This window comes from Salmo salar, chromosome ssa09 (assembly GCF_905237065.1).
Source record: "Salmo salar chromosome ssa09, Ssal_v3.1, whole genome shotgun sequence".
Taxonomy (NCBI): Eukaryota; Metazoa; Chordata; class Actinopteri; order Salmoniformes; family Salmonidae; genus Salmo; species Salmo salar.
This window is the reverse complement of record NC_059450.1, coordinates 32,189,693-32,217,216: the sequence shown is the minus strand read 5'-3', so window position 1 is coordinate 32,217,216 and position 27,524 is coordinate 32,189,693. Positions and strand designations below refer to the sequence as shown.

Below are 27,524 nucleotides of genomic sequence, written 5' to 3'. Positions count from 1 at the left end.
TAGTATTCCTCAATCGTGTATTTGTATTTTTGTATTCATTATGGATCCCCACTCTTCCTGGGGTCCAGCAAAATTAAAGCAGTTATACAATTTTAAAAACATTACAATACATTCAAAACAGATTTCCCAAACACATTAAGTGTGTGCCCTCAGGCCCCTACTCCACTACCACATATCTATAACACAAAATCCATGTGTATGTGTGTGTACAGTGCCTTGCAACAGTATTCATCCCCCTTGGTGTTTTTCCTATTTTGTTGCATTACAACCTGTAATTTAAACATATTTTTACTTGGACTACATGTAATGGAGATACATAAAATAGTCCAAATTGGTGAAGTGAAATGAAAAAAACAACTTGTTTCAGAAATTTTTTAAAGAAAATTTAAACTGAAAGGTGATGCGTGCATATGTATTCACCCCCTTTGCTATGAAGCCCCTAAATAAGATCTGGTGCAACCAATTACCTTCAGAAGTCACATAATTAGTTAGACTGCACACAGGTGGACTATATTTAAGTGTCACATTATCTGTCACATGATCTCAGTGTGTATATACACCTCTTCTGAAAGACCAAGAGTCTGCAACACCACTAAGGAAGGGCCACCACCAAGCAAGCGGCACTATGAAGACCAAGGAGCTCTCCAAACAGGTCAAGGACAAAGTTGTGGAGAAGTATAGACCAGGGTTGGGCTATAAAAACATATCAGTAACTTTGAACATCCCACGGAGAACCATTAAATCCGTTATACATTTTTTTTAATGAATATGGCACTACAACAAACCTGCCAAGAGAGGGCCACCCACCAAAACTCACGGACCAGGCAAGGAAGGCATTAATCAGAGAGGCAACAAAGAGACCAAAGAAAACGCTGAAGGAGCTGCAAAGCTCCACAGCAGAGATTGTAGTATCTGTCCATAGGATCACTTTAAGCCGTACACTCCACAGAGCTGGGCTTTACGGAAGAGTGGCCAGAAAAAAGCCATCCCTTAAAGAAATACAAGTTTGGTGTTTGCCAAAAGGCGTGTGGGAGACTCCCCAAACATATGGAAGAAGGTACTCTGGTCAATTGAGCTTTTTGGCCATCAAGGAAAATGTTATGTCTGGTGCAAACCCAACACCTCTCATCATCCCGAGAACTCCATCCCCACAGTGAAGCATGGTGGTGGCAGCATCATGCTGTGGGGATGTTTTTCATCAGCAGAGACTGGAAAACTGGTCAGAATTGAACGAATGATGGATGGCGCTAAATACAGGGAAATTCTTGAGGGAAACCTGTTTGTCTTCCAGAGATTTGAGACTGGGACGGAGGTTCACCTTCCAGCAGGACAATGACCCTAAGCATGCTGCTAAAGCAACACTCGAGTGGTTTAAGGGAAAACATTTAAATGTCTTGGAATGGCCTAGACAAAGCCCAGACCTCAATCCAAATGAGAATCTGTGGTATGACTTAAAGATTGCTGTACACCAGCGGAAACGATCCTAGTTGAAGGAGCTGGAGCAGTTTTGCCTTGAAGAAAGGGCAAAGATCCCAGTGGCTAGATGTGCCAAGCTTATAGAGACATACCCTGAGAGACTTGCAGCTGTAAAGGTTTTGACTTTGGTGGGGTGAATAGTTATGCACACAAGTTTTCTGTTGTTTTTGTCTTATTTCTTGTTTGTTTCACAAGAAAAAATATTTTGCCTCTTCAAAGCGATGGCATGTTGTGTACAACCCCCCCAAAATCTATTTTAATTCCAGGTTGTATGGCAACAAAATAGGAAAAATGCCAAGGGGGTGAATACTTTCGCAAGGCACTTTATAGTGTGTATGTTATCGTGTGTGTGTATGCATGTGTCTATGTTTTACTGCTTGAATTAGTTACTTGATGTGGAATAGAGTTCCACTTATTTTATTTATTTAACCAGGCAAGTCAGTTAAGAACAAATTCTTATTCACAATGACGGCATACCCCAGCCAAACCCTAACCCAGACAACGCTGGACCTATTATGCACCACCCTATGTGACTCCCAATCACGGCTGGTTGTGATACAACCTGGAAATGAACCAGGGTCTGTAGTGACACGTCTACCACTGAGATGCAGTGCCTTAGACCGCTGCGCCAATTGGGAATCATGGCTCTGTGTAGTACTGTGCGCCTCCCATAGTCTGTTATGGACTTGAGGACTGTGAAGAGACCTCTGGTGGCATGTCTCGTTGGGTATGCATGGGTGTCTGAAAGTTGTTAGAAAATTGAAGCTCATTGTTCATTGCTTCTGTTGTACTTAGTGAGCATGAAGTTGGGTCCAATTGACGTTACACCATTGGAATGTAACATTGTGTAGTTTTACCTGTTTTATTTTATTAATGATTGATGCTTGTTTGTGTTGATATTAATTGACAATTTCTTATTTGCTTCTGTTGAACAGACAGCTCGGTGCATTCAACATGTCAATACCTCTCACAAATGTAAGTAGTGATGAAGTCAATCTCTCTTCCACTTTGAGCCATGAGAGATTGACATGCATATTATTAATGTTACCTCTCGGTGTACATCCAAGGGCACATCCAATTGGGTACTTGTGTAAGGGTCTGTGTACTGTACATGTAATTCTATAGTGCTTACTATAGAATTTTGTAGTATACTATAGACATGGCTTTTACACAAGTACCATATATGAAGCTGCAAATCTCGAGAAGCTAACCACAAACTTCCTAAAATTCCACTTACGTATGACAAGGCAGCAGAGATAAAACATTTACCATACTAGGCAGCAAAACCAATCCTGTGATTAAAGTTCACCCCCTTTGCAAGAAACTAATGTTTATGACAGAAAGAATTTACATAATTGTGACAGTAAAGTAATGAATGTATACTTAATTAAATCAATGTATACAATCTATAGACCAAGGAAGTTTCACTTTGTACTAGTCTGAGCATCTGGGTGTGACTGCTTGTACCCCGAGCACTCTGTATTGAAGCTATTACCTCTGACTTCAGTCTCCTTTATCTTCACAAAGTCAACTTGTATCTGAATATTTAAGTCTCTACACCGTGATGTGTAGTGGGGCAATATTTTTCTGTGTGTTTACCTGGTGTGTTGTGTACGCAGTGTGTGGGAGTTAGTTTCCCAAACTCAAATTTACCAAAAGCTAAGCCTATCAAATTTTAAACGAGACTGTTGCTCTCTTAGGAGCTTATCTTTGTTATTATGAGTTCAAAAACATCAAACCCATCTCTGCTGTAAAGAGAAAAAATAGGAACTTAAACAGAGAAAAAAAAGGTGTGAAGAGCTGGACTTCCCACTTGACAAGAAAAAGACCAAAGTACTTTTATTTATAGATATACCAATATTACATTTACATGTGATATTTTGGTTATTTAGCAGATGGCCAGACGCTAATAATATCTATTTCACAAGACGCAACGTATAAATACTGCTCTGATCACGATACAGAGGACAGAAACAGATACCCAAGACAAAGACAAACGCCTACACTCATACAGAGTATTTGATCTAAAAAGAAGGAGATGTCTGACTATGTGTTCGCCAGTCCTGACACTACGAGAAGCCGTCGGGTGAAATATCCTCAGTCGGAGGAGACGTGCAATGATTTATACGCTTGTTCAGACATCATTACAGACCTGGGGTCACCAGACAGTGGGTCAGAGAATCAGGGTTCAACTCAATCTGAGTCTGGAGGGGTAAAGCGAGGTGCGAGGCGAGCGGTGATGCGCGGCATCCTGGCTGTGGTGGAACAGGGTCTACTGAGTGTCCTCCTACTGACAACTCTCATCAGACTACGCTCCTACAACTACTACAAGGACATCAGCCAGAGAGAAAACCAGACGTTACAGTCTGTGTCTCTCCTTAAGACCAACTACACTGAACAGAGACAGTTACAGAGAGAGAAAGACCAGTTACAGAGAGATATAGAAAGATTGGATATGATTATTAGAGGATCCTGTCCACACGGATGGAGAATCTTTTTAGGCTGAGATTTAATTATAGGCTGAGAGCAGACAGGACTGCAGAGAGAGAGGAGCAGACCTGGTGATCGTTAATAATGAAGAGGAACAGAGATTTATCAACAGAATTAATGCAGGAGCATTTGTTTGGATTGGTCTGTCTGATTTAGAGACTGAGGGGATCTGGAAGTGGGTGGACGGCACACCACTGACCACAGGGTACAGGGATGGACAGCCTAATAACCTTGGACCAGGATTGTGTGGAATTCAATAGCCACCGATCAACCCCACTATCAGTATGGAATGACAAGGTATGTTCCATTCCACTGCATTGGATCTGTGAGAAATAAGATTCCCACACTGTATACGGTCTCTGTTTAAGTTGTGTTATAGCAGTCTGATGTTATTTGGTAGAGTAATATTGTTGGTGTCAAGCCACTCAGAACTATATTTGGTAGAGTGGGTCACAGCGGAGAGTGTAAAAGTGCATAATACAGTATGTACTCTTATTTCCCAAAATAAAGTGAATATCATACTGTACAAATGCATCTTTCAATCAATTGTTTAATATGCTACTGTCATGTTGTTTTTTTCTGCTTATGGCTATTCAATAAATCATTGCAACCTGAAAAGTTTTCATGTTTATTGTAGGATAGCGATAGTTGTGTAAAGCACATGCCATGTTAGGGAGGCTGTTAATTATTAACCTGGTGGTGGTCCTGAGAGAAGGCTTGCAGGATGTCTGTCTGTCGGGTGTAGTTTCCGTTGGAGTCCTGGAGGCCCTGCAGCAGCCTCTCCTTCAGTACCAGGACAGAGACACGGAGCTGGTGCCACAGGAGCTGCACACTGCGGATGTCCACGATGATGTTCACAGAGTAGGACAGCAGCTTCAAGGAGAACTCTGTCTCCAGCAACGCGTGGATCTGCTCCACATGGTCCGAGATGTCCTCACAAATGTCCTACACACACACACACACACACACACACACACACACACACACACACACACACACACACACACACACACACACACACACACACACACACAGGAGAGATGGGACAAATGATAACACTTACACAAGCCTGGCATTGAAGAGATAATTATTGTATTTTTATATGCTTAACTATTCTGAAATAAACGTACACGTTATCTTGACGCTCTACAGACTGAAAAGAGGGCAGACAGACATGATTGTGAGTCTCACTTAGGGCTGTTGCGGTCACCGTATTACCGCAACACCGGCGGTCACGAGTCATGAAGGCAGTCAAATTCCCTGTGACCGATTAGTCACGGTAATTAGGCTTCTCCAAGCTCTGATGTTGCTGATGGTCATTAGTAGCCTACCAAACTTGCTAACTGTCTGGTACTCAGCACTCTATTGTCCCTCTAATCACTCTGACATCAATGCAAATGTGTTCGAAAATCAAACACTTCATGAGGGCCCATGAGCTCATGTTGTGCAACATTTCAATAGGCTATACATTTGCACGAGAAAACAGAGTGATGGCCTCTACTAAAAAGAAGAGGTTCAGCTTTCTATAGGCTAGGCTTACTATATTTATTTCTCAACTCTTCTAATATTAAGCACATTGCTTATATTTACAACAGGAGTATAGTCTACAGTGAGGGAAAAAAGTATTTGATCCCCTGCTGATTTTGTACGTTTGCCCACTGACAAAGAAATGATCAGTCTATAATTTTAATGGTAGGTTTATTTGAACAGTGAGAGACAGAATAACAACAAAAAAATCCATAAAAACGCATTTCAAAAATGTAATAAAATTATTTGCATTTTAATGAGGGAAATAAGTATTTGACCCCTCTGCAAAACATGACTTAGTACTTGGTGGCAAAACCCTTGTTGGCAATCACAGAGGTCAGACGTTTCTTGTAGTTGGCCACCAGGTTTGCACACATCTCAGGAGGGATTTTGTCCCACTCCTCTTTGCAGATCTTCTCCAAGTCATTAAGGTTTCGAGGCTGACGTTTGGCAACTTGAACCTTCAGCTCCCTCCACAGATTTTCTATGGGATTAAGGTCTGGAGACTGGCTAGGCCACTCCAGGACATTAATGTGCTTCTTCTTGAGCCACTCCTTTGTTGCCTTGGCCGTGCATTTTGGGTCATTGTCATGCTGGAATACCAATCCACGACCCATTTTCAATGCCCTGGCTGAGGGAAGGAGGTTCTCACCCAAGATTTGACGGTACATGGCCCCGTCCATCGTCCCTTTGATGCGGTGAAGTTGTCCTGTCCCCTTAGCAGAAAAACACCCCCAAAGCATAATGTTTCCACCTCCATGTTTAAAACGGTGGGGATGGTGTTCTTAGGGTCATAGGCAGCATTCCTCCTCCTCCAAACATGGCGAGTTGAGTAAATGCCAAAGAGCTCCATTTTGGTCTCATCTGACCACAACACTTTCACCCAGTTGTCCTCTGAATCATTCAGATGTTCATTGGCAAACTTCAGACTGGCATGTATATGTGTTTTCTTGAGCAGGGGGACCTTGCGGGCGCTGCAGGATTTCAGTCCTTCACGGCGTAGTGTGTTACCAATTGTTTTCTTGGTGACTATGGTCCCAGATGCCTTGAGATCATTGCAACTCCACGAGGTGAGATCTTGCAAGGAGCCCCAGGCCGAGGGAGATTGACAGTTCTTTTGTGTTTGTTCCATTTGCGAATAATAGCACCAACTGTTGTCACCTTCTCCCCAAGCTGCTTGGCGATGGTCTTGTAGCCCATTCCAGCCTTGTGTAGGTCTACAATCTTGTCCCTGACATCCTTGGAGAGCTCTTTGGTCTTGGCCATGGTGGAGAGTTTGGAATCTGATTGATTGATTGCTTCTGTGGACAGGTGTCTTTTATACAGGTAGCAAGGTGAGATTAGGAGTACTCCCTTTAAGAGTGTGCTCCTAATCTCAGCTCGTATAAAAGACACCTGGGAGCCAGAAATCTTTCTGATTGAGAGGGGGTCAAATACTTATTTCCCTCATTAAAATGTTAATCAATTTATAACATTTTTGACATGCGTTTTTATGGATTTTTTTGTTGTTATTCTGTCTCTCACTGTTCAAATAAACCTACCATTAAAATTATAGACTGATCATTTCTTTGTCAGTGGGCAAATGTACAAAATCAGCAAGGGATCAAATAATTTTTTTCCCTCACTGTACAGCCTGCACAAAGAAACAAAGCAGAGCTCATGCCTTTCAACTGACTTTTTTCAAATCATTATTAGAGTCGCATCATGCAGCCTTAGAATGTATGAAAAATCCAAACATATAGCGGAACGTTTGTAGAACAACTAAAGTCACTTTAATAACTCTAAATTAAGCATATAGGAATAACTATTTATTTGTTAAACGCTCAACACAGAATAGCCGCATGTGCGCACTCCCTCAAATTGTTCGGAGAAAATATCCTTTCTATTTTATTCAGCTTTGTTCAATTGTATTCTTCATACTATAAAATAATGCCACGGAATTCTAAGCAAATCTTGTCTGCTAAATGAACTAGTGTAGCCCACTGCCATTTGGCATAGCCAGATCAAGGCCTAACAAGGACAACTCTGAAGTATGTTATTTTGTTCTTCTGAAATAGACTACATTTTCTTCATATCATGCTTCTTTACACATGTCTAAAATAAATTATGGATTTATTGTGAAGGTGAAGGCCATATTACATGGATTTATTAGACCTTTTAAAATGTAGTTGTTCCAAAGGTCAGCATCAGTGGCTTGTAGGCTATGTGTGGAAGCCAGGAGATGCTAAATGTGTTTATGTTAATTAACGGTCAAATACAGTGAGAACGACAGTTATTTGCTTGACAATCACCAGCTGACAAAATGTTGTGACCGCCACAGCCCTAGTCTCACTGCCAGTACATTAAAATCAGAACCAAGTGGTGGCGATTAACTCATAACTTCCATGTTAAAAATATGAGTCAGTTTCACATGGAGGCAGGGTCAGCACACAGATTGACTAGGGAGGCATTTTCTGAGCTAAACTGACCAAGATGCACCTCCAACAACACATAAAACCTCATAATTCTGCCCCAAAACAATGACAATTTCTCTCAACCAGTGGCATATGGGTTTCTTAGGTGAGCGCTGATGCCGCCCTGCAGGGTTGGGTAGGTTACTTTCTTAAATGTAATCCGTTACAGTTACTAGTTACCTGTCCAAAATTGAAATCAGTAACATAACTTTTGGATTACCAAAACTCAGTAACATAATCTGATTACATTCAGTTGTCACGTCCTGACCAGTAAAAGGGGTTATTTGTTATTGTAGTTTGGTCAGAGAGTGGCAGGGGGTGTTTGTTTTGTGTGGTTTGGGTTTTTTGGTTTATGTTCTACATGATCTATTTCTATGTTTGCATTTTGGTAGGACCTCCAATTAGAGGCAGCTGGTTGTCGTTGCCTCTAATTGGAGGCCATATTTAGTTGGGGTTTGTTTCACTTGTGTTTGGTGGGTGGTTGTTGTTTCCTGTATAGTCTTTGCACCTTACGGGACTGTTTTCGTCATTTGTTTTGTTTAAGTGTTTTTCCTTCAATAAAGAAGAAGATGATAAATATACCCGCTGCATTTTGGTCCACCCCTTACGACAAACGTTATAGGCTCAGTAGTGTGTGTGGCCTCCACGTGCCTGTATGACCTCCCTACAACGCCTGGGCATGCTCCTGATGAGGTGGCGGATGGTCTCCTGAGGGATCTCCTCCCAGACCTGGACTAAAGCATCCTCCAACTCCTGGACAGGCTGTGGTGCAATGTGGCGTTGGTTGATGGAGCGAGACATGATGTCCCAGATGTGCTCAATTGGATTCAGGTCTGGGGAACGGGCGGGTCAGTCCATAGCATCAATGCCTTCCTCTTGCAGGAACTGCTGACACACTCCAGCCACATGAGGTCTAGCATTGTCTTGCATTAGGAGGAACCCAGGGCCAACCGCACCAGCATATGGTCTCACAAGGGGTCTGAGGATCTCATCTCGGTACCTAATGGCAGTCAGGCTACCTCTGGCGATCACATGGAGGGCTGTGCGGCCCCCCAAAGAAATGCCACCCCACACCATGACTGACCCACCGCCAAACCGGTCATGCTGGAGGATGTTGCAGGCAGCAGAACGTTCTCCACGGCGTCTCCAGACTCTGTCACGTCTGTCACGTGCTCAGTGTGAACCTGCTTTCATCTGTGAAGAGCACAGGGCACCAGTGGCGAATTTGCCAATCTTGGTGTTCTCTGGCAAATGCCAAATGTCCTGCACGGTGTTGGGCTGTAAGCACAACCCCCACCTGTGGACGTCGTGCCCTCATACCACCCTCATGGAGTCTGTTTCTGACCGTTTGACACATGCACATTTGTGGCCTGCTGGAGGTCATTTTGCAGGGCTCTGGCAGTGCTTCTCCTGCTCCTCCTTGCACAAAGGCGGAGGTAGCGGTCCTGCTGCTGGGTTGTTGCCCTCCTACGGCCTCCTCCACGTCTCCTGATATACTGGCCTGTCTCCTGGTAGCGCCTCCATGCTCTGGACACTACGCTGACAGACACAGCAAACCTTCTTGCCACAGCTCGCATTGATGTGCCATCCTGGATGAGCTGCACTACCTGAGCCACTTGTGTGTGTTGTAGACTCCGTCTCATGCTACCACTAGAGTGAAAGCACCGCCAGCATTCAAAAGTGACCAAAACATCAGCCAGGAAGCATATGAACTGAGAAGTGGTCTGTGGTCCCCACCTGCAGAACCACTCCTTTATTGGGGGTGTCTTGCTAATTGCCTATAATTTCCACCTGTTGTCTATTCCATTTGCACAACAGCATGTGAAATGTATCGTCAATCAGTGTTGCTTCCTAAGTGGACAGTTTGATTTCACAGAAGTGTGATTGACTTGGAGTTGCATTGTGTTGTTTAAGTGTTCCCTTTATTTTTTGGAGCAGTGTATTTACATTAAAAACCAAAAGAATTCCAGTCATTCCAATAAATGTTATACCCCTTGATCTTCAAGAATAGGACTTGGAAATATGGAAGAATAGATTAGCCGAAGGACTTATTAGTCAGCCCTTCTCTGTTGTTTATGATTTTGTAGTCATGGAGGACTGATTGAGCTCATTGATTCGAGTTGAAAAATAAATGCTGTGCTCATGGAATGGCATGGTTTGAGCACTACTGAAAAGTTCTATTTACATGTGAAAAATGAATGCCATATGCTGAATTTGCTATAGGCCTAGTGTTAACCTTTTTGTTGGTGACACTTTGATATCTTGATAATATGCAGCTGTTTAAAACCTGTTGGGGCTTGGGGGCAGTATTGTCACTTTCGGATGAAATACGTGCCCATATTAAACTGCCTCCTACTCAAACTCAGAAGCTAGGATATGCATATTATTAGTAGATTTGGATAGAAAACACTCTAAAGTTTCCAAAACGTTTTGAATGATGTCTGTGACTATAACAGAACTCATATGACAGGCAAAAACCTGAGAAGATTCCAAGCAGGAAATGAAAATGTGGTTCCTGTAGTTTTCTCAAGTCCTTGCCTTTCTGACACACAATGAGTTAGGACTCAAATAGCACTTCCTAAGGCTTCCACTAGATGTCAACAGTCTTAAAAAGTTGTTTGAGCCTTTTGCGGTAAACACAGACCGAAGGAGAACGCTGGTAACCAGGTGCCCTGAAAATCCATTGAGTTCATGTGAGAGGATACCTGTGTTCCAAAACTTTTTTCAAGACATAGCATGGGTCCGGTTGGAATATTACTGAAGTTTCACGTTCTCAAGGCCCTAAAGATTGATGCTATACAACGTTTGACATGTTTGAACTAACGTCAATATAACTTTTTCTTGACTTTCGTCGTCACATTTCCCTCGCTCGCCCTACATTTTGAGTAGCCTACTGAACGCGCAAACAACATGGAGTTATTTGGACATAAATTATGAACTTTATCGAACAAAACAACATTTATTGTGGACCTGGGATTCCTGGAAGTGCCTTCTGATGAAGATTATTAAAGGTAAGTGAATATTTATAATGCTATTTATGCGTTTAGATGACTCCAAGATGGCCGGTGTCTATGATTGCCTGCTGTTTTTTTCTGAGCACAGTACTCAGATTATTGCAAAGTGTGCTCTCCCAGTAAAGTTATTTTGAAATCTGTCAACGCGATTGCATTCAGATGTTAATCTATAAATCTTTGAATAACAGTTTAATATTTTATCAACGTTTCAAATGAGTAATTTTGTAATTTGTTGTGCTGATTCACCAGAATTTTTGGAGGCAAAATATTTTCTGAACATCACCGCCATTGTAAAATGCTGTTTTTGGATATAAATATGAACTTGATAGAAGACAAAATGCATATATTGTCTAACATAATATCCTAGGAGTGTCATCTGATGAAGATTGTCAAAGGTTAGTGCATAATTTTAGCTGGTTTTCTGCTTTTGGTGACGCCTGTTCTTGCATTGAAAATGGCTGTGTGTAATGTTTTGTCTATGTACTGTCCTAACATAATCTAACTTTATGCTTTCGCCCTAAAGCCTTTTTCAAATTGGACAACCTGGTTAGATTAAGGAGATGTTTATCTTTCAAATGGTATAAAATAGTTGTATGTTTGAGAAATTTGAATTATGACATTTTGTGGTTTTGAATTTGGCGCTCTGATATTTCACTGGCTGTTGATAGTGTGTACCGCGGGTGGGACGCTAGCGTCACACGTAGCCCATAGAAGTTAAAGGGCAAATCCACAGATGAAACAATAACATAAAACGGTAGCCCCGCCTCTGTTTTGGTAAAAACTGAGGGATGGGCCTGGAGAAATGTAACCACTCTCAGATTAATAGACAGAGCTGTGGATGCAATGACTGACCATCCATGATAACACAATGTTTTAACCATGTTATGAGGCTATACAGTGTTTGTTTACATTTACAATGTTTACAAACATTAGAGTGTGACAGTTGAACTAAGCTCATGAGGCATTTATATTCTTCAAGAATCAATATTATATATATATATATATACACACATATATACACAAAAATGTGTAAGTCCAAAAATGGATGTAGCCACTACAGATTGCCCCTTTAAGTCTATCAAAACGAGAGATTTTTTTTTTATCAGCATTTTATTCCATAGGCTGGGATCTGCACTATGCAGCTGTTGCAAAAACACATTTTTCACTGGCTGTCCACTAGTTTCAAAAACAATGATTGATAGGCAGCTTAAACTTCTTGAATTCAACCATTATTGGGTTAAAATACACATTTAGATTTGTGAACAGCCATCCACAACAAACACAATCCGTAAGGTGCAAATAGACAAATGAGAGAGCAGCAGTGTGATTCACATCAATGTACAGTTGAAGTCAGAAGTTTACATACACCTTAGCCAAATACATTTAAACTCAGTTTTTCACAATTCCTGTGTAACGGCTGTCGTGGTGAATAGATGACCAAAACGCAGACGGGATGTGAATGCTCATCTTTCTATTTAATTAGAATAAAATGAACACAAAAAACAAGAAACAATAGACCGACAGGAACAGTTCGCAGGCTAACATAAAGCAGTGCTAAAACAACAACCCACAAACCCCAGGTGAAAAACACACTCCTAATATATGACTCCCAATCAGGAACAACGATATCCAGCTGTTCCTGATCAGGAGTCACAAGACTAACACAGAAACAGACATACTAGAAAACACATACAGACTTCCTCTGCCACGTCCTGACCAAAATACTACACAACTACTCCCTCTGCTGGTCAGGGCGTAACAGTATCCCCCCCTAAAGGTGCAGACCCCGGAATGCACCTTAAAAGAAAACACAAAAATCCCCAATACCACAACAAAAAATAATACCCCTAAACAAAAAGGGAGGGAAGGGAGGGTGGCTGCCGTCAATGACGGCACTAGTGCTACACCCCCCCTCCCCAACCCACCTATCCTGGAGGTGGCTCTGGTTCCGGCCTACTGCCCTCCAGACTTTAGGCAGACTCATTGGTTTCCGGGTCGTAGATAGACTCACTCTGTTGCAGATTGTAGGCAGACTCTTTCCGGTCAACGCTGTAGGCAGACTCATTTAGTTCACAGTTAAATATACACTTGTTCAGTTCCGGATTGTCGACAGACTCAACCGGTTCCGGGTCGCAGGCAGACTCAACCGGTTCCGGGTCGTAGGCAGACTCAACCGGTTCCGGTTCGCAGGCAGACTCAACCGGTTCCGGTTCGCAGGCAGACTCAACCGGTTCCGGTTCGCAGACAGACTCAACCGGTTCCGGGTCGCAGGCAGACTCAACCGGTTCCGGGTCGCAGGCAGACTCAACCGGTTCCAGGTCGCAGGCAGACTCAACCGGTTCCGGGTCGCAGGCAGACTCAACCGGTTCCGGGTCGCAGGCAGACTCCCTCGGTTCCGGGTCGCAGGCAGACTCCCTCGGTTCCGGGTCGCAGGCAGACTCCCTCGGACGTAACATCCTGACATTTAATCCTAGTAAAAATTCCCTGTCTTTGGTCAGTTTGGATCACCACTTTATTGTAAGAATGTGAAATGTTAGAATAATAGTAGAGAGAATTATTTATTTCAGCTTTTATTTATTTTATCACATTCCCAGCGGGTCAGAAGTTTAGATACACTCAATTAGTATTTGGTAGCATTGCCTTAAAATTGTTTAACTTGGGTAAAATGTTTTGCATAGCCTTCCACAAGCTTCCCACAATAAGTTGGGTCAATTTTGGCCCATTCCTCCTGACAGAGCTGGTGTAACTGAGTCAGGTTTGTAGGCCTCCTTGCTCACACACGCTTTTTCAGTTCTGCCCACAAATGTTCTATAGGATTGAGGTCAGGGCTTGTGATGGCCACTCTAATACCTTGACTTTGTTGTCCTTAAGCCATTTTGCCACAACTTTGGAAGTATGCTTGGGGTCAGTGTCCATTTGGAAGACCCATTTGCGTTCAAGCTTTGACTTTCTGACTGATGTCTTGAGATGTTGCTTCAATATATCCACATAATTTTCCTGCCTCATAATGCCATCTATTTTGTGAAGTGCACCAGTCCCTCCTGCAGCAAAGCACCCCCACAACATGATGCTGCCACCCCTGTGCTTCACGGTTGGGATGGTATTCTTCAGCTTACAAGCCTCCCCCTTTTTCCTCCAAACATAATGACGGTCAATATGGCCAAACAGTTCTATTTTTGTTTCATCAGATCAGAGGACATTTCTCCAAAAAGTACGATCTTTGTCCCCATGTGCAGTTGCAAACCATAGTCTGTCTTTTTTCATGGCGGTTTTGGAGCAGTGGCTTCTTCCTAGCTGAGTGGCCTTTCAGGTTATGTCGATGTAGGACTCGTTTTACTGTGGATATAGATACCTTTGTACCTGTTTCCTCCAGAATCTTCACAAGGTCCTTTGCTGTTGTTCTGGGATTGATTTGCACTTTTCGCACCAAAGTACGCTCATCTCTAGGAGACAGAATGTGTCTCCTTCCTGAGCGGTATGACAGCTGCGTGGTCCCATGGTCTTAATACTTGCATACTATTGTTGTACAGATAAACGTGGTACCTTCAGGCGTTTGGAAATTGCTTCCAAGGATGAACCAGTCCTGTGGAGATTCTACAATTTTTTTTCAGAGGTCTTGGCTGATTTCTTTTGATTTTCCCATGATGTCAAGCAAAGAGGCACTGAGATTGAAGGTAGGCCTTGAAATACATCCGCAGGTATACCTCTAATTGACTCAAATGATGTCAATTAGCCTACCAGAAGCTTCTAAAGCCATGACATCATTTTCGGGAATTTTCCAAGCTGTTAAAGGCACAGTCAACTTAGTGTATGTAAACTTCTGACCCACTGGTATTGTGATACAGTGAATTATAAGTGAAATAATCTGTTTGTAAACAATTATTTGAAAAAGTACTTGTGTCATGCACAAAGTAGATGTCCTAACCGACTTGCCAAAACTATAGTTTGTTAACAAGAAATTTGTGGTGGTTGAAAAATGAGTTTTAATGACTCCAACCTAAGTGTATGTAAACTTCCGACTTCAACTGTAGATATCAATGATAAGTGATGTCCGTAACGCCGTAGACTACAGTACACCACTGCTGTCGTCCTTACCGTTTATTCAAGTTGATTAATCTTTGGATGCCGACAGCAGTCGCACCATTGGAAGACATAGCTTGGACTGTAGCCTACAAAAACCTATTCCTGCTCTTTTCCCACGATCCATCAAACACATTTAGTGTGTCATCATAGTGGTCTCTGACTTGTGGTCAGACACGCTCAGGTGGAACAAACTTAAACTTGCGCCTTTTCTCAATGCTGATTTGAATGTCATTGAGAAAACAGAGAATTGTCAAAGCTTTTTTCGCGAACATCCTTTCTGAATTTAAAAGTAATCCTCAAAGTAATGTAGTTTTTCAAAAGTATCTGTAATCTGATTACAATATTTTTTGCTGGTAACGGATTACAGTTACCGTTTTTTTGTAATGTAATCTGTTACTCCCCAACCCTGTCGCCCTGTGATAAAAAGTCCCCACTTTATCAAAGGCAGGGGCGCAAAATATTTATCATGATTGTCATGATCAGTGGTTTCAAGTTTGTATCGGTCATTTTTATACGAGCTGATCATAGCGAAAAATAAAATACTTCTGCATTTCCCGCTGTGGAAACACATTGCAAATAGGCTCAGGATAACTCCTGATAAAGTTGGGTAGCTGATATTCAGAGCTTAAATAGACCAATTGATTAGGCACAGGAATCAGGACTAATAAAGCCAATGCAACGGCCTGCTTTACAAAGTTGGGCCTACCACATGGATGGGCGTTCATAAAATTACATTGTGGGCTGACATGGTAGGCTAAACCCCAGTAAGCGCGGAGTGCCTACTTTGAAGAATCTAAAATCAAAAATATATTTTGATTTGTCTAACACTTTTTTGTTTACTACATGATTCCATATGTGTTATTTCATAGTTTTGATGTCTTCACTATTATTCTACAATGTAGAAAATAGTAAAAAATTATGAAAAACCCTGGAATGAGTAGGTGTGTTCAAACTTTTGACTGGTACTGTATGTTTTTTCAACTCTCATTCAGAACCAAAAATGTACCTGATTTCAGATCTGGAAAATACATATTTTCAATGTAGGAAAAATACTTATTTTCAACTTCCAGAATACATGTATTTTCACCTTTAATTCAGAACATGCTTACTGGGACTATTCTAGTTTTGACAGTAGCATGTGACTCTGAGCCAATGCTAACCATTTCCTGAAGAGAAGACCCTAAGCAGGTGGCTCATGATAAGTATTGACAACATAGCTGCATGGACATAGTCAGCATTCACAGGGCTGGGATATAAAATGTGAGGCCTGTAAATTGAACTGTAGACCAAAACGTGTCTCAGTGCATTAAATATAAAATGTTACCTCATTTTTATATTGCATAACTGTATAGTCTTTGCAATGAAGCTATGAGGGGGGCGGAGTCATTCCACTACTGTACCAGTTACATCATGTCTGATCTGGTCATAACTGGTTGGTGTGGGCATGACAACTCCATGACAACTGACCCAGTCCCATCCAACCCTTCCCTACCACAGCTGCTAGCCTGGCCAGGACAGGGCTGTCAAACCAGACCCATACTGTATATAGTGACAGGCAGTTGATATAGCAATGATGATAGGAGAAACTGCTTCACATACTGTATTGAGTATTGACTATATTCCCTTCAGCCATTTATACATTCACATCCCGAGTGGTACGCCACACATGGTGCCCAGATCATCTCAAGGGTAAGCATTAAAATAGGATAATTCCCCACATATAATGGTTTATTCATCTGGGCTACAGTTAAAGCACCTCGGAATATTAACAGTTAACAGTTAAGGTTAAGATTTGGGGAGAGGAAGCTGATGTTAGATTTGTACCTTGGGCCAACTTTACCCCAGAGCCTCTGAAGTTACAACAGCACATGTTTGACAGCATGTGTTTAGTCAGGCTATGGTTGACCTTTACCCCCTCTGCCAGTCCTGGGGTGAGATTTGGGGAAACTTGGAGTTGGGACCTTTCTCCCCTCCACCAGTCATGGGTCAGACTTGGGGACAGTGTTGGGATCAGCTGCCGGCTCGCTATGACAGATACCCTCCTCTTACCCAACACTGACAGATTTCCTCTTACCCAACACTGACAGATTTCCTCTTACCCAACACTGACAGATTTCCTCCTACCCAACACTGACAGATTTCCTCCTACCCAACACTGACAGATTTCCTCCTAACCAACACCAGACCCTCTCAGAAAGACTCTCTCCTCAGACAAACTGAAAGTTGTTTACATCAGAGTGCATCAGGGTTTCAGGACACTATCATAACACAGTAAGTTAGGCTTCATATAGATCAGGAAAGAACTGAAGTGAACATACTCCTGTCCTACACACAGCGCTAGGCAGGCATCGTCTCCATAACAACTGTTCTAACAACAGAACATGGCTCTGGTTGCTGTGCCAGTGGTATCCTGGCTTCGGTGCATCCTAATCTCTAAATAACATGGCATTTCTCAATGTAGGACAAACACATAGCCACTGCACCGATAACCATGGTCTGGGATCCACTCCTCCACTCTAAAATAAACATAGACTACAGTACTGGATCATAGGGGAAACCCAGACTATTTGCATTGCCCCCCCCCCCCATGTGACAAATACAATTTGATTTGACATCATAGGCAAAAAGATCAGAGAAGGATCATAAAAATGTATCTGCTATTTAGGTCCTTCAACAGCAGTTCACCTCCAGCTAACATAGCATACTGCACTGTGTGATACAGCAATGCTCTATTGAAGCCATTCATTTCTGACAGCTAACCTGCCAATAGGACATATAAGGTGCAACTATCATATTGAAGTGTTATTAGCTATGCAATATGTCCTATTATCTAACCACACATTGCTAAAAAATGCATACATATATGTATGTAACCTTAAAATACACAGCAGATGTCTTCATAAGATACAGACAACACATAATGCATTACAGACAACCCTTCAAGGTGAATACCCTCGGGCTCTGGTTAGCATTTTAAAAAGTGTTGAATAATTGAAGCTACTTAAAAGAGACTCATGACATTTCACTGCTGCTGCTCAAAGGTAAAGTACTGTCCTACTGTCACTGTGCAGCACGCTCACGACTGGCTTTGATGACGAAAGCACACACACACACAGTTTTGTTCACTAGTATAAAGTCCACTGCAATTGCGATAACAGTAACCATTGTCAAGATTATCTATTCCAGCTCAAACATTGTCCAGAGGTCTCTTTACAAAACAAGTCCTGTTCAAAGAACATGTGTTATTACAACCCATTCATTTACAATTCCTTCACATACTGTTCAAATCAAACAGTTCTGGCCAGCCTTACCAGTCACAAAGTTCATTCAAAGCAAACCAGTACAGTCTAGCTGTGTTCAGTTGCTCCGACAGTATCAACCAGTACAGTCTAGCTGTGTTCAGTTGCTCCGACAGTATCAACCAGTACAGTCTAGCTGTGTTCAGTTGCTCCGACAGTATCAACCAGTACAGTCTAACGCTGTTTCTCTCTCTGACAGTATTAGAGCTTGTATCTCATGTAGAAGGTACTGTTTGGTGTGAGAGGGCTCCCTGCCCTCTCACAACACTAGGGGGACTATTTTAGGATTTGACCTCACCCTCCTCTCTGAATTAACCCCGCAGCCCTCTCTCTCTGCCCAGCCAAGGGGCAGCTGCACCTCATGACTGAGTGTTGCCCCCCTCCTCTGCCCAGTGGGTTGGGCATCAGATGAGTCAGTCATTTCTAATTCACAGTGATTCTTGTCCTTATTTGTTCAATCATTTATTATAAAAAGTTGTTGCAACACTTTGGAAAAAGTTAATGCAAAATGGCAGAAGGCAACAGCAAACTTCTCTTACCCTACAAGACTTCTGCAAGCAATCCTTATGAATATTTTGAAGTCTTTGTACATGCTATATTTGCAACAACAAAATATTTTGCTAAATGTTTGTCTTCGGTACCATCAGTATCCATGCTGTAACGTAACATTACCTTTGTGGAGCCTGCATCTGACAGGGTGTGAATGTTGCATCTGGTGGCTAAGTAAAAGGTATGTACCTAGCCACACTCCATACTCCACACTCCCAATAACTAGCTGTGAGGTGGCCCCCTCCCCCCAGGGTGTGATCTGCTCTCCTGTCCTCCCCAGGCTCCACCAGCCTTTACCAGGCCTGCCTAGGCTCCACCAGCCTTTACCAGGCCTGCCTAGCCTCCACCAGCCTTTACCAGGCCTGCCTAGCCTCCACCAGCCTTTACCAGGCCTGCCTAGCGTAGCGTGGGCATGCACACACACACACACACACACACACACAACACACTTGCTGCACAGAGAGACATGAGATGGCTGAATTCCTGGGATTCTCTGTGGCGCTGGGATTACATCACTAGAAATACAGTTTTACAAACAGCTGCAAGTCACCTCCCTGTTCGCCTGAACACTGATCCATCCTAGAGTATAAATAAAGATGTGGGAGTTTGAACTTTCCCCCACAAGGCGTCTCTGTGTGTCCGCACGCATGTGTGTTCAGAACCACATTCCTGTAAAGCTTAGAGAGGATCTCATGTTAAATACTGTTGAAGTAATGTGGCTACAGGTTTATCTGCCTCACCTAAAGACCATTCTGGTGGGGAGCTGCTATAGACCACCAAGTGCAAACAGTCAGTATCTGGATAACGTGTGAAATGCTTGATAATGTATGTGATATCAACAGAGATGTGTATTTTCTGGGTGATTTAAATATTGACTGGCTTTCATCAGGCTGCCCACTCAAGAGAAAGCTTCAAACTGTAACTAGTGCCTGAAACCTGGTACAGGTTAAAAATCAACCTACCAAGGTAGTTACAAACAGCACAGGAATGAAATCATCAACATGTATTGACCACATCTTTACTAATGCTGCAGAAAAGTCATTTAAAACAGTATCCAAATTCATTGGACGTAGTGATCACAATATAGTAGCCACATCTAGGGAAACCAAAGTTCCAAAGGCTGGGCCTAATATAGTGTATAAAACCTACTGATATTGCCAACTACTTTAAAGATTTTTTCATTGGCAAGATTAGAAAACTCAGGTATGACATGCCAGCAAAGCTGACACTACACATCCAAGTATATCAGACCACATTATGAAAGACAACCATTATAATTTTTGAATTCCGTAAAGTGAGCATGGAAGAGGTGAAAAAAGGATTGTTGTCTATCAACATTATTAATAAGCCACCGGTGTCTGACAACTTGGATGGAAAATTACTGAGGATAATAGTGGCCGATTTTGCCACTCCTATTTGCCATATATTCAATTTAAGCCTACTAGAAAGAATAGTAACATCCCCTTTACTGGCTTAAATAGCCGAGCAATCAGCCTGTTACCAACCCTTAGTAAACTGGTGGTGTTTGACCAGAAACAAATGGTGTTTGACCAGAAACAATGATGTAAACAAATTGACAACAGGCTTTCAGCATGCTTATAGGGAAGGACATTAAAACAGGCACAGCACTTTCACAAAAGAATGATGATTGGCTGAGAGAAAATTATAAAAAGATTGTGGGGGCTGTTTTATTAGACTTCAGAGTGGCTTTTGACATTATTGATCATAGTCTGCTGCTGGAAAAACATCTGTGTTATGGCTTTACACCCCCTGCTTTAATGTGGACAAAGAGTTACCAGTTTAATAGAACACAGAGGGTGTTCTTTATTGGAAGCCTCTCCAACATTTAATTTTATTTAACTAGCACATTCTTATTTACAATGTCGGCATACCCCCGGCCAAACCCTAACCCGGATGACACTGGACCAGTTGTGCGCCACCCAATGGGACTCCCAATCACGGCTGGTTGTGATACAGCCTGGAATCGAACCAGGGTCGGTAGTGACACCTCTACCACTTAGATGCAGTGCTTTAGACCGCTGCACCACTCGGGAGCCATGTAGAATTAGGAATTCCCCAGGGCAGCTGTTTAGGGCCCTTACATTTGAAAATCTTTACTAAAGACATGCCACTGGCTTTGAGTAAAGCCAGTGTAGCTATATATGCGGATGACTCAACACTAGACATGTCAGCTACTACAGCGACTGGAATGACTAAAACACTTAACAAAGAGTTGCAGTTAGTTTCAGATTGGGTGGCAAGGAATAAGTTGGTCCTAAATATTTCAAAAACTAAAACCATTGCATTTGGGACAAATCATTCACTAAACCCTAAACCTCAACTAAATCTTGTAATTAATCATGTGGAAATTGAGAAACTTGATGTGACTAAACTGCTTGGAGTCACCCTGGATTGTAAACTGTCATGGTCAAAACATATTGATACAACAGTAGCTAAGATGGGGAGAAGTCTGTCCATAATAAAGTGCATCTCTGCCTTCTAAACAGCACTATCAACAAGGCAGGTCCTACAGGCCCTCATTGTGTCGCACCTGGACTACTGTTCAGTTGTGTGGTCAGGTGCAATTAGCTCAGAACCGGGCAGCACGGCTGGCCCTTGGATGTACACAGAGAGCTAACATTGGTAATATGCATGTCAATCTCTCCTGGCTCAAAGTGGAGGAGAGATTGACTTCATCACTACTTGTTTTGTGAGAGGTATTGACGTGTTGAAAGCACCGAGCTGTCTGTTTAAACTACTGGCACACAGCTCAGACACCCATGCATACCCCACAAGAGGTCTCTTCACAGTCCAGAACAGACTATGGGGAGACGCACAATATTAAATAGAGCCATGACTACATGGAACTCCATTTCACATCAACTATCTCATGCAAGCAAGTAATCCTTCTAACCCCCCCCCTTAAAAGATTTAGATGCACTATTGTAAAGTGGTTGTTCCACTGGATATTATAAGGTGAATGCACCAATTTGTAAGTCGCTCTGGATAAGAGCGTCTGCTAAATGACTTAAATGTAAAAATGTAAATGTAAAACATAAACCTTATGGAACAGCAGGGACTGTGAAGCAACATGAAACACAGGCATAGACACATGCTAACACACGATAACATACACACTATTGTGACGACCCTCCTACTCTGTCTGCCGTATATTCTCTCTTTGCTCTTGTACCTTATTAGGATGCCGGTGGCGGAGTTGGGAGGGTCGTCAGCTACATGGGAAACACCTGGGCCCGGGTGTGTCCCAGGATAAAGGCACCTCTTCCACATTCATTGGGAAGACTCTCTCCATGCAGACACTTTGTTGATTTTGGTTGTGGTAGTTGTGGTTTTTTGGTTAGTTGCTTTGGCACCTTTCAACACTCTGCATTATTACATTCAGGTATGCAAAACACTCACTTACATTACTGATTACACACATCATTGTTCTTAGGTTACTTTAGTTAATAAATATATATTTTGATACTCTTGTCTCCCTTTTGTTGCGAACTCAGAGCCGGTTCGTAACACTATACATACACATGGATTTTGTGCTATAGATATGTGGTAGTAGAGTAGGGGCCTGAGGGCACACAATAATGTGTTGTGAATGTATTGTAATGTTTTAATTGTCTAACTGCCTTAATTTTGCTGGACCCCAGGAAGAGAAGCTGCTGCCTTGGCAAATACACACACACACACCTCAACATTCTACATGCAGCAGCCAGGCCTTAGCAAGGGTCTCTTACTGAGACCGGCTGATATACAGTAACAACTATATAAACAGCAAAGGGCAGTCGAAACATTGACTTCCTTTCCGTCACATATTGTCTACATCTGCAAGAACGTCGTTGCAGGATTCTCTCCAAACACTCAATGTATCACCATAGTAACAACTTCCTCTATTTCTAACACTATCAACATAGTGACACTGAATTCATGTCTTCGTTATATAGAGCACTATAACAGATCTCTGAAGCAGTCCACTCAATCTAGTTTTATGGAAAGGGTCAAATTGTGTTAACCCCTCTCCTTATATCAAATTTTATTTGTCACATGCGCCGAATACAACAGGTGTAGACCTTACCGTGAAATGATTACTTATAAGCCCTTAACCAACAATGCAGGTTTAAGAAAAATATTGACTAAATACACGAAAGTAAAAAATAAAAGAGCAACAATAAAATAACAATAACGAGGCTACATACAGGGGGTACCAGTACCGAGTCAATGTCCAGGGGTACAGGTTAGTCAAGGTAATTGAGGTAATATGTACAGTAACAGTCCAAAGTTTGGACACACCTAATTACAGGGTTTTTCTTTATTTTTACTATTTTCTACATTGTAGAATAATAGTGAAGATATCAAAACTCTGAAATAACACATATGGAATCATGTAGTAATCAAAAAAGTGTTAAGACAAATCAAAATATATTTTAGATTCTTCAAAGTAGCCACCCTTTGCCTTGATGACAGCTTTGCACACTCTTGGCATTCTCTGAACCAGCTTCATGAGGAATGCTTTTCCAACAGTCTTGAAGGAGTTCCCACATATACTGAGCACTTGCTGGCTGCTTATCCTTCACTCTGCGGTCCAACTCATCCCAAACCATATCATTTGGGTTGAGGTCAGGTGATTGTGGAGGCCAGGTCATCTGATGCAGCACTCCAACACTCCCCTTGGTCAAATAGCCCTTACACAGCCTGGAGGTGTATTGGGTCATGTGTTGTGTCATTGTCCTGTTGAAAAACAAATGATAGTCCCACTAAGCGCAAACCAGATGGGATGGCGTATCGCTGCAGAATGCTGTGGTAGCCATGCTGGTTAAGTGTGCCTTGAATCCTAAATAAATCAGACAGTGTCACCAGCAAAGCACCCCCACATCATCACACCTCCTCCTCCAAGCTTCACGGTGGGAACCACACATGAAGAGATCATTCGTTCACCTACTCTGCGTCTCACAAAGGCATGGCAGTTGGAACCAAAAATCTCATATTTGGACTCATCAGACCAAAGGACAGATTTGCACCCGTCCATTGCTACTGTTTCTTGTTCCAAGCAAGTCTCCTCTTATTATTGGTGTCCTGTAGAATGTAGAAAATAGTAAAAATAAAGAAAAACCCTTAAATGAGTAGGTGTGTCCAAACTTTTGACTGGTACTGTACATGTAGGTAGGGGTAAAGTGACTATGCATAGATGATAAACAGCGAGTAGCAGCAGCATAAAAAAAGTTAGGTTAGCCATTTGATTAGCTGTTCAGCAGTCTTATGGCTTGGGGTAGAAGCTGTTAAGAAGCCTTTTGGACCTAGACTTGGGGCTCCGGTACCGATTGGTGTGCGGTAGTTAAGAGAACAGTCTATGACTAGGGTGGCTGGAGTCTTTGGCACTTTTTAGGACCTTCCACTGACACTGCCTGGTATAGAGGTCCTGGATGGCAGGAAGCTTGGCCCCGGTGATGTACTGGGCCGTACGCACTACCCTCTGTAGTGCCTGGTGGTCGGAGGCCGAGCAGTTGCCATACAAGGCGGTGAGGCAACCAGTCAGAATGCTCTCGATGGTGCAGCTGTATAACTTTTTGAGGATCTGAGGACCCATGCCAAATCTTTTCAGTCTCCTGAGGGGGAATAGGTGTTGTCGTTCCCTCTTCACGACTGTCTTGGTGTGTTTGGACAATGGTAGTTTGTTGTTGATGTGGACACCAAGGAACTTGAAGCTCTCAACCTGCTCCACTACAGCCATGTTGATGAGAATGGGGACGTGCTCAGCCCTCCTTTTCCTGTAGTCCACAATCATCTACTTTGTCTTGATCACACTGAGGGAGAGGCTGTTGTCCTGGCACCACACTTCCAAGTCTCTGACCTCCTCCCTATAGGCTGTCTCATCGTTGTTGGTGATCAGGCCTGTGAACAAGCGTTGCGATACTGTTGCATGTAGGTCTAGATTATTTATGGATGATCATTTAGACATTTCAAAACATTATTTTAACAACTCCAAACCAATTGCATGTGGCGCAGGAACCACTGACGCACTGCATTTTTCTATTAATAAAGACCCCTGCTGGTAACTCTTAACTGGTTAAGACAGCTCATGAGGTGTCCTAAATTATGGGTTCCTAAACTTTCACTCAGGCCCCCCTTCCAGCATTGGGAAACATCCCGAGCATTTCCGCGCCACGTCGATTCCTATGGGCACTGTTCATAAGAGAGAAAGCTTATTTCCTGCAATTCTATACATTTTGTCATGGGGTGTAAAGAATATTTTGCAGTTTTAAAGCAAATTTTCTTGCAATGCTATACATTTTGCCATGTCTACTGTGTATTCATGTGCTATTTGAGGGACTTAAAAATGACAACAATATCTATGGGCTTAAAAAATTAAATAAAAAACATTAGCTGACATGGGCTAGTTGATCTGTACATTTCTAACAAGTTATAAACAGCTCTCGAAGGTACTCAATGACTGACATGACAAGAGGAACTGATAATGCACTACCCAATTTCGAAATTGCAGGTTGTTCTACTACTACAACTTTCAAGAGTAAGTTTAAAGCCAGAATGAGTTCCTTTAAAAAAAGTATAAACAATTTGGGAACCACTGTCCTAAATATCTGTTGACTTGGTGTGACTCTAATGATTAAAGAGGCTCCATGCAAAGCTTTTATTTTGGCTCATAAAAAATTAAAATGGCTCTATTCTCAGCACTTACAACCAATTTTCTACTCTGAGACGCTTTGTGGATACGGGCCATGACTACGACAAGAGGGCCCCAGGCCTCCTAAAAATAGACTAGACAAGGGCAGGATGGGATGGAGATGGGGATGGATGCTAGAACATAGCCCTTTCATCAGACCTTTAAACAGACTATTGGTCACAATGCTAATGCTAAAAACAAACTACTTTAAGACCATAGGCTGAATAAGGAGAACTACATGCATTGAGAATACTTGTGGCATCATGATTTGTGTCATTATCGAGAGTGATCACACAAACATTTCAGCATCAACAGCCTGTACCAATCAATGTATTGATATACAGGATTCCATTTCAAAGCAAACATTTTTAAAGTCTCAAATTAAATTCAATCAACAGCAATTGCCTGTCTGTATTTAAAAAGGGCCACCTACTGAAATGAAAAGGTCCCGTGTGGATCAGTTGATAGATCATGGTGCTTGCAATGCCAGGGTTGGGGGTTTGATTCCCACAAGGGACCAGTACAAAAAAAAAAGATGAAACTGTATGAACTCACTACTGTGAGGGTTCATACACACACTACTGGATAAGAGTGTCTCTTAAATGACTAAAATGTAAATGAGTCAGTGAGTATTATAACATTGTAACATGTCCACCAAATCCCACTAGATGGCAGACTTCACCAGTGAATCCAAACAGGCACACTCATTCTGAAAGTCCCAAGAATTCACTCTGGCAACAGAATGACATGTTGTGTTATTTGATACTATTGATTACAGGGGTCATTACAGCTGGTCAAGTTGTGGGTTCAAATAGCTTGAGGGAGACAAAGGCAGGGAGGAGGAAAAGAGACTTACTGAGAGAAATAACAGTACTGGTAAATCAACAAATATGTCATACCCTATATCAGCTGAGAGAAGGAGCAGAGAAAGAGACAGATTATAATATAGGAAAGTGTGATTTGGGCGATTTGGGTCACATTGTTTGAAGATCAGATAACAACACATTAGACTCGATCTAAACTTTAACACTGCTATTTAATATACAACTTCATGAATGCATACTAGCTGCACCGCTACAGGTGATCACAAAGAATAGCCTACATGCTGTGTCAACAACGTAACATTTTAATTTCTGTTGTAAGACACCTTTTAGAGCACCGTTTCCCAGCTCCAGTCCTCCAGGACCCCCAACAGAACATGTTGTTGTTGTAGCCACGGACAAATTCACCTGATTCAACTCACTGAGGGCTTGATGATTTGTTGACAAGTTGAATCAGGTGTGCTTGTCCCGGGCTACAACAAAAATGTGTAGTTGGGGGTACTCGAGGACCGGAGTTGGGAAACAGTTTTAGAGCAGGGAGACCATTATACTCTGGTTTGGGGGGTGTATTTGACCGGGAACACATCTTTATCGATGACACCGAGCCAGAGGAGCCCTGGCCAGGCAATACGTCAACCTGTCTGACTCACTGTCTCATTGGAAGCAAACCACAGTAACAAAGAAGTCAGCCACTTTACCTGTATTCACAAATTGGCTCAGAGAGTGCTGATCTAGGGTCAGGTCCTCCTTGTCTTATTCATTACGGCATGAAAAGTTAAACTGATCCTACATCAGCACTTCTACTCTGAGCACTTTGTGAATACGGAACCAGATACTGAATCAGGTCACATGCTCAGCATTCCCCAGACAGACAGACAATGCGCAGCTTCAACTGGAGAAAGGAGAGATCTGTCTAAGCAGGCATGGGTGCATCTGAAATGTCACCTTATTCCCAATATAGTGCACTACTTTCATTCCCTAGTCAAAGGTAGTGAACTACATAGAGAATAGGGTGCCATTTCAGACCCAGGCAGGGAGAGGTAGATAGACTATCCATCCAGTTTCAACTGTTCTGCCTGCGGCTATGGAACCCTGGCCTGTGCTACCTTGTCCCGGACCTG

The 27,524-nt window shown here is 42.3% G+C and overlaps 1 protein-coding gene across 4 annotated transcripts in view; it reads right to left on the bottom strand.

Moving 5' to 3' along the window:
* The window catches only part of LOC106611224 (A-kinase anchor protein 6), a 288,016-nt gene that overhangs the window by 230,200 nt on the left and 30,292 nt on the right, over nt 1–27,524 (bottom strand). For all 4 annotated transcript variants that reach the window (XM_045723598.1, XM_045723597.1, XM_045723599.1 and 1 more), the window contains exon 3: nt 4,660–4,911. In XM_045723598.1, coding sequence (XP_045579554.1) covers nt 4,660–4,911 — 252 coding nt within the window. The remainder of the gene's footprint in view (nt 1–4,659; nt 4,912–27,524) is intronic.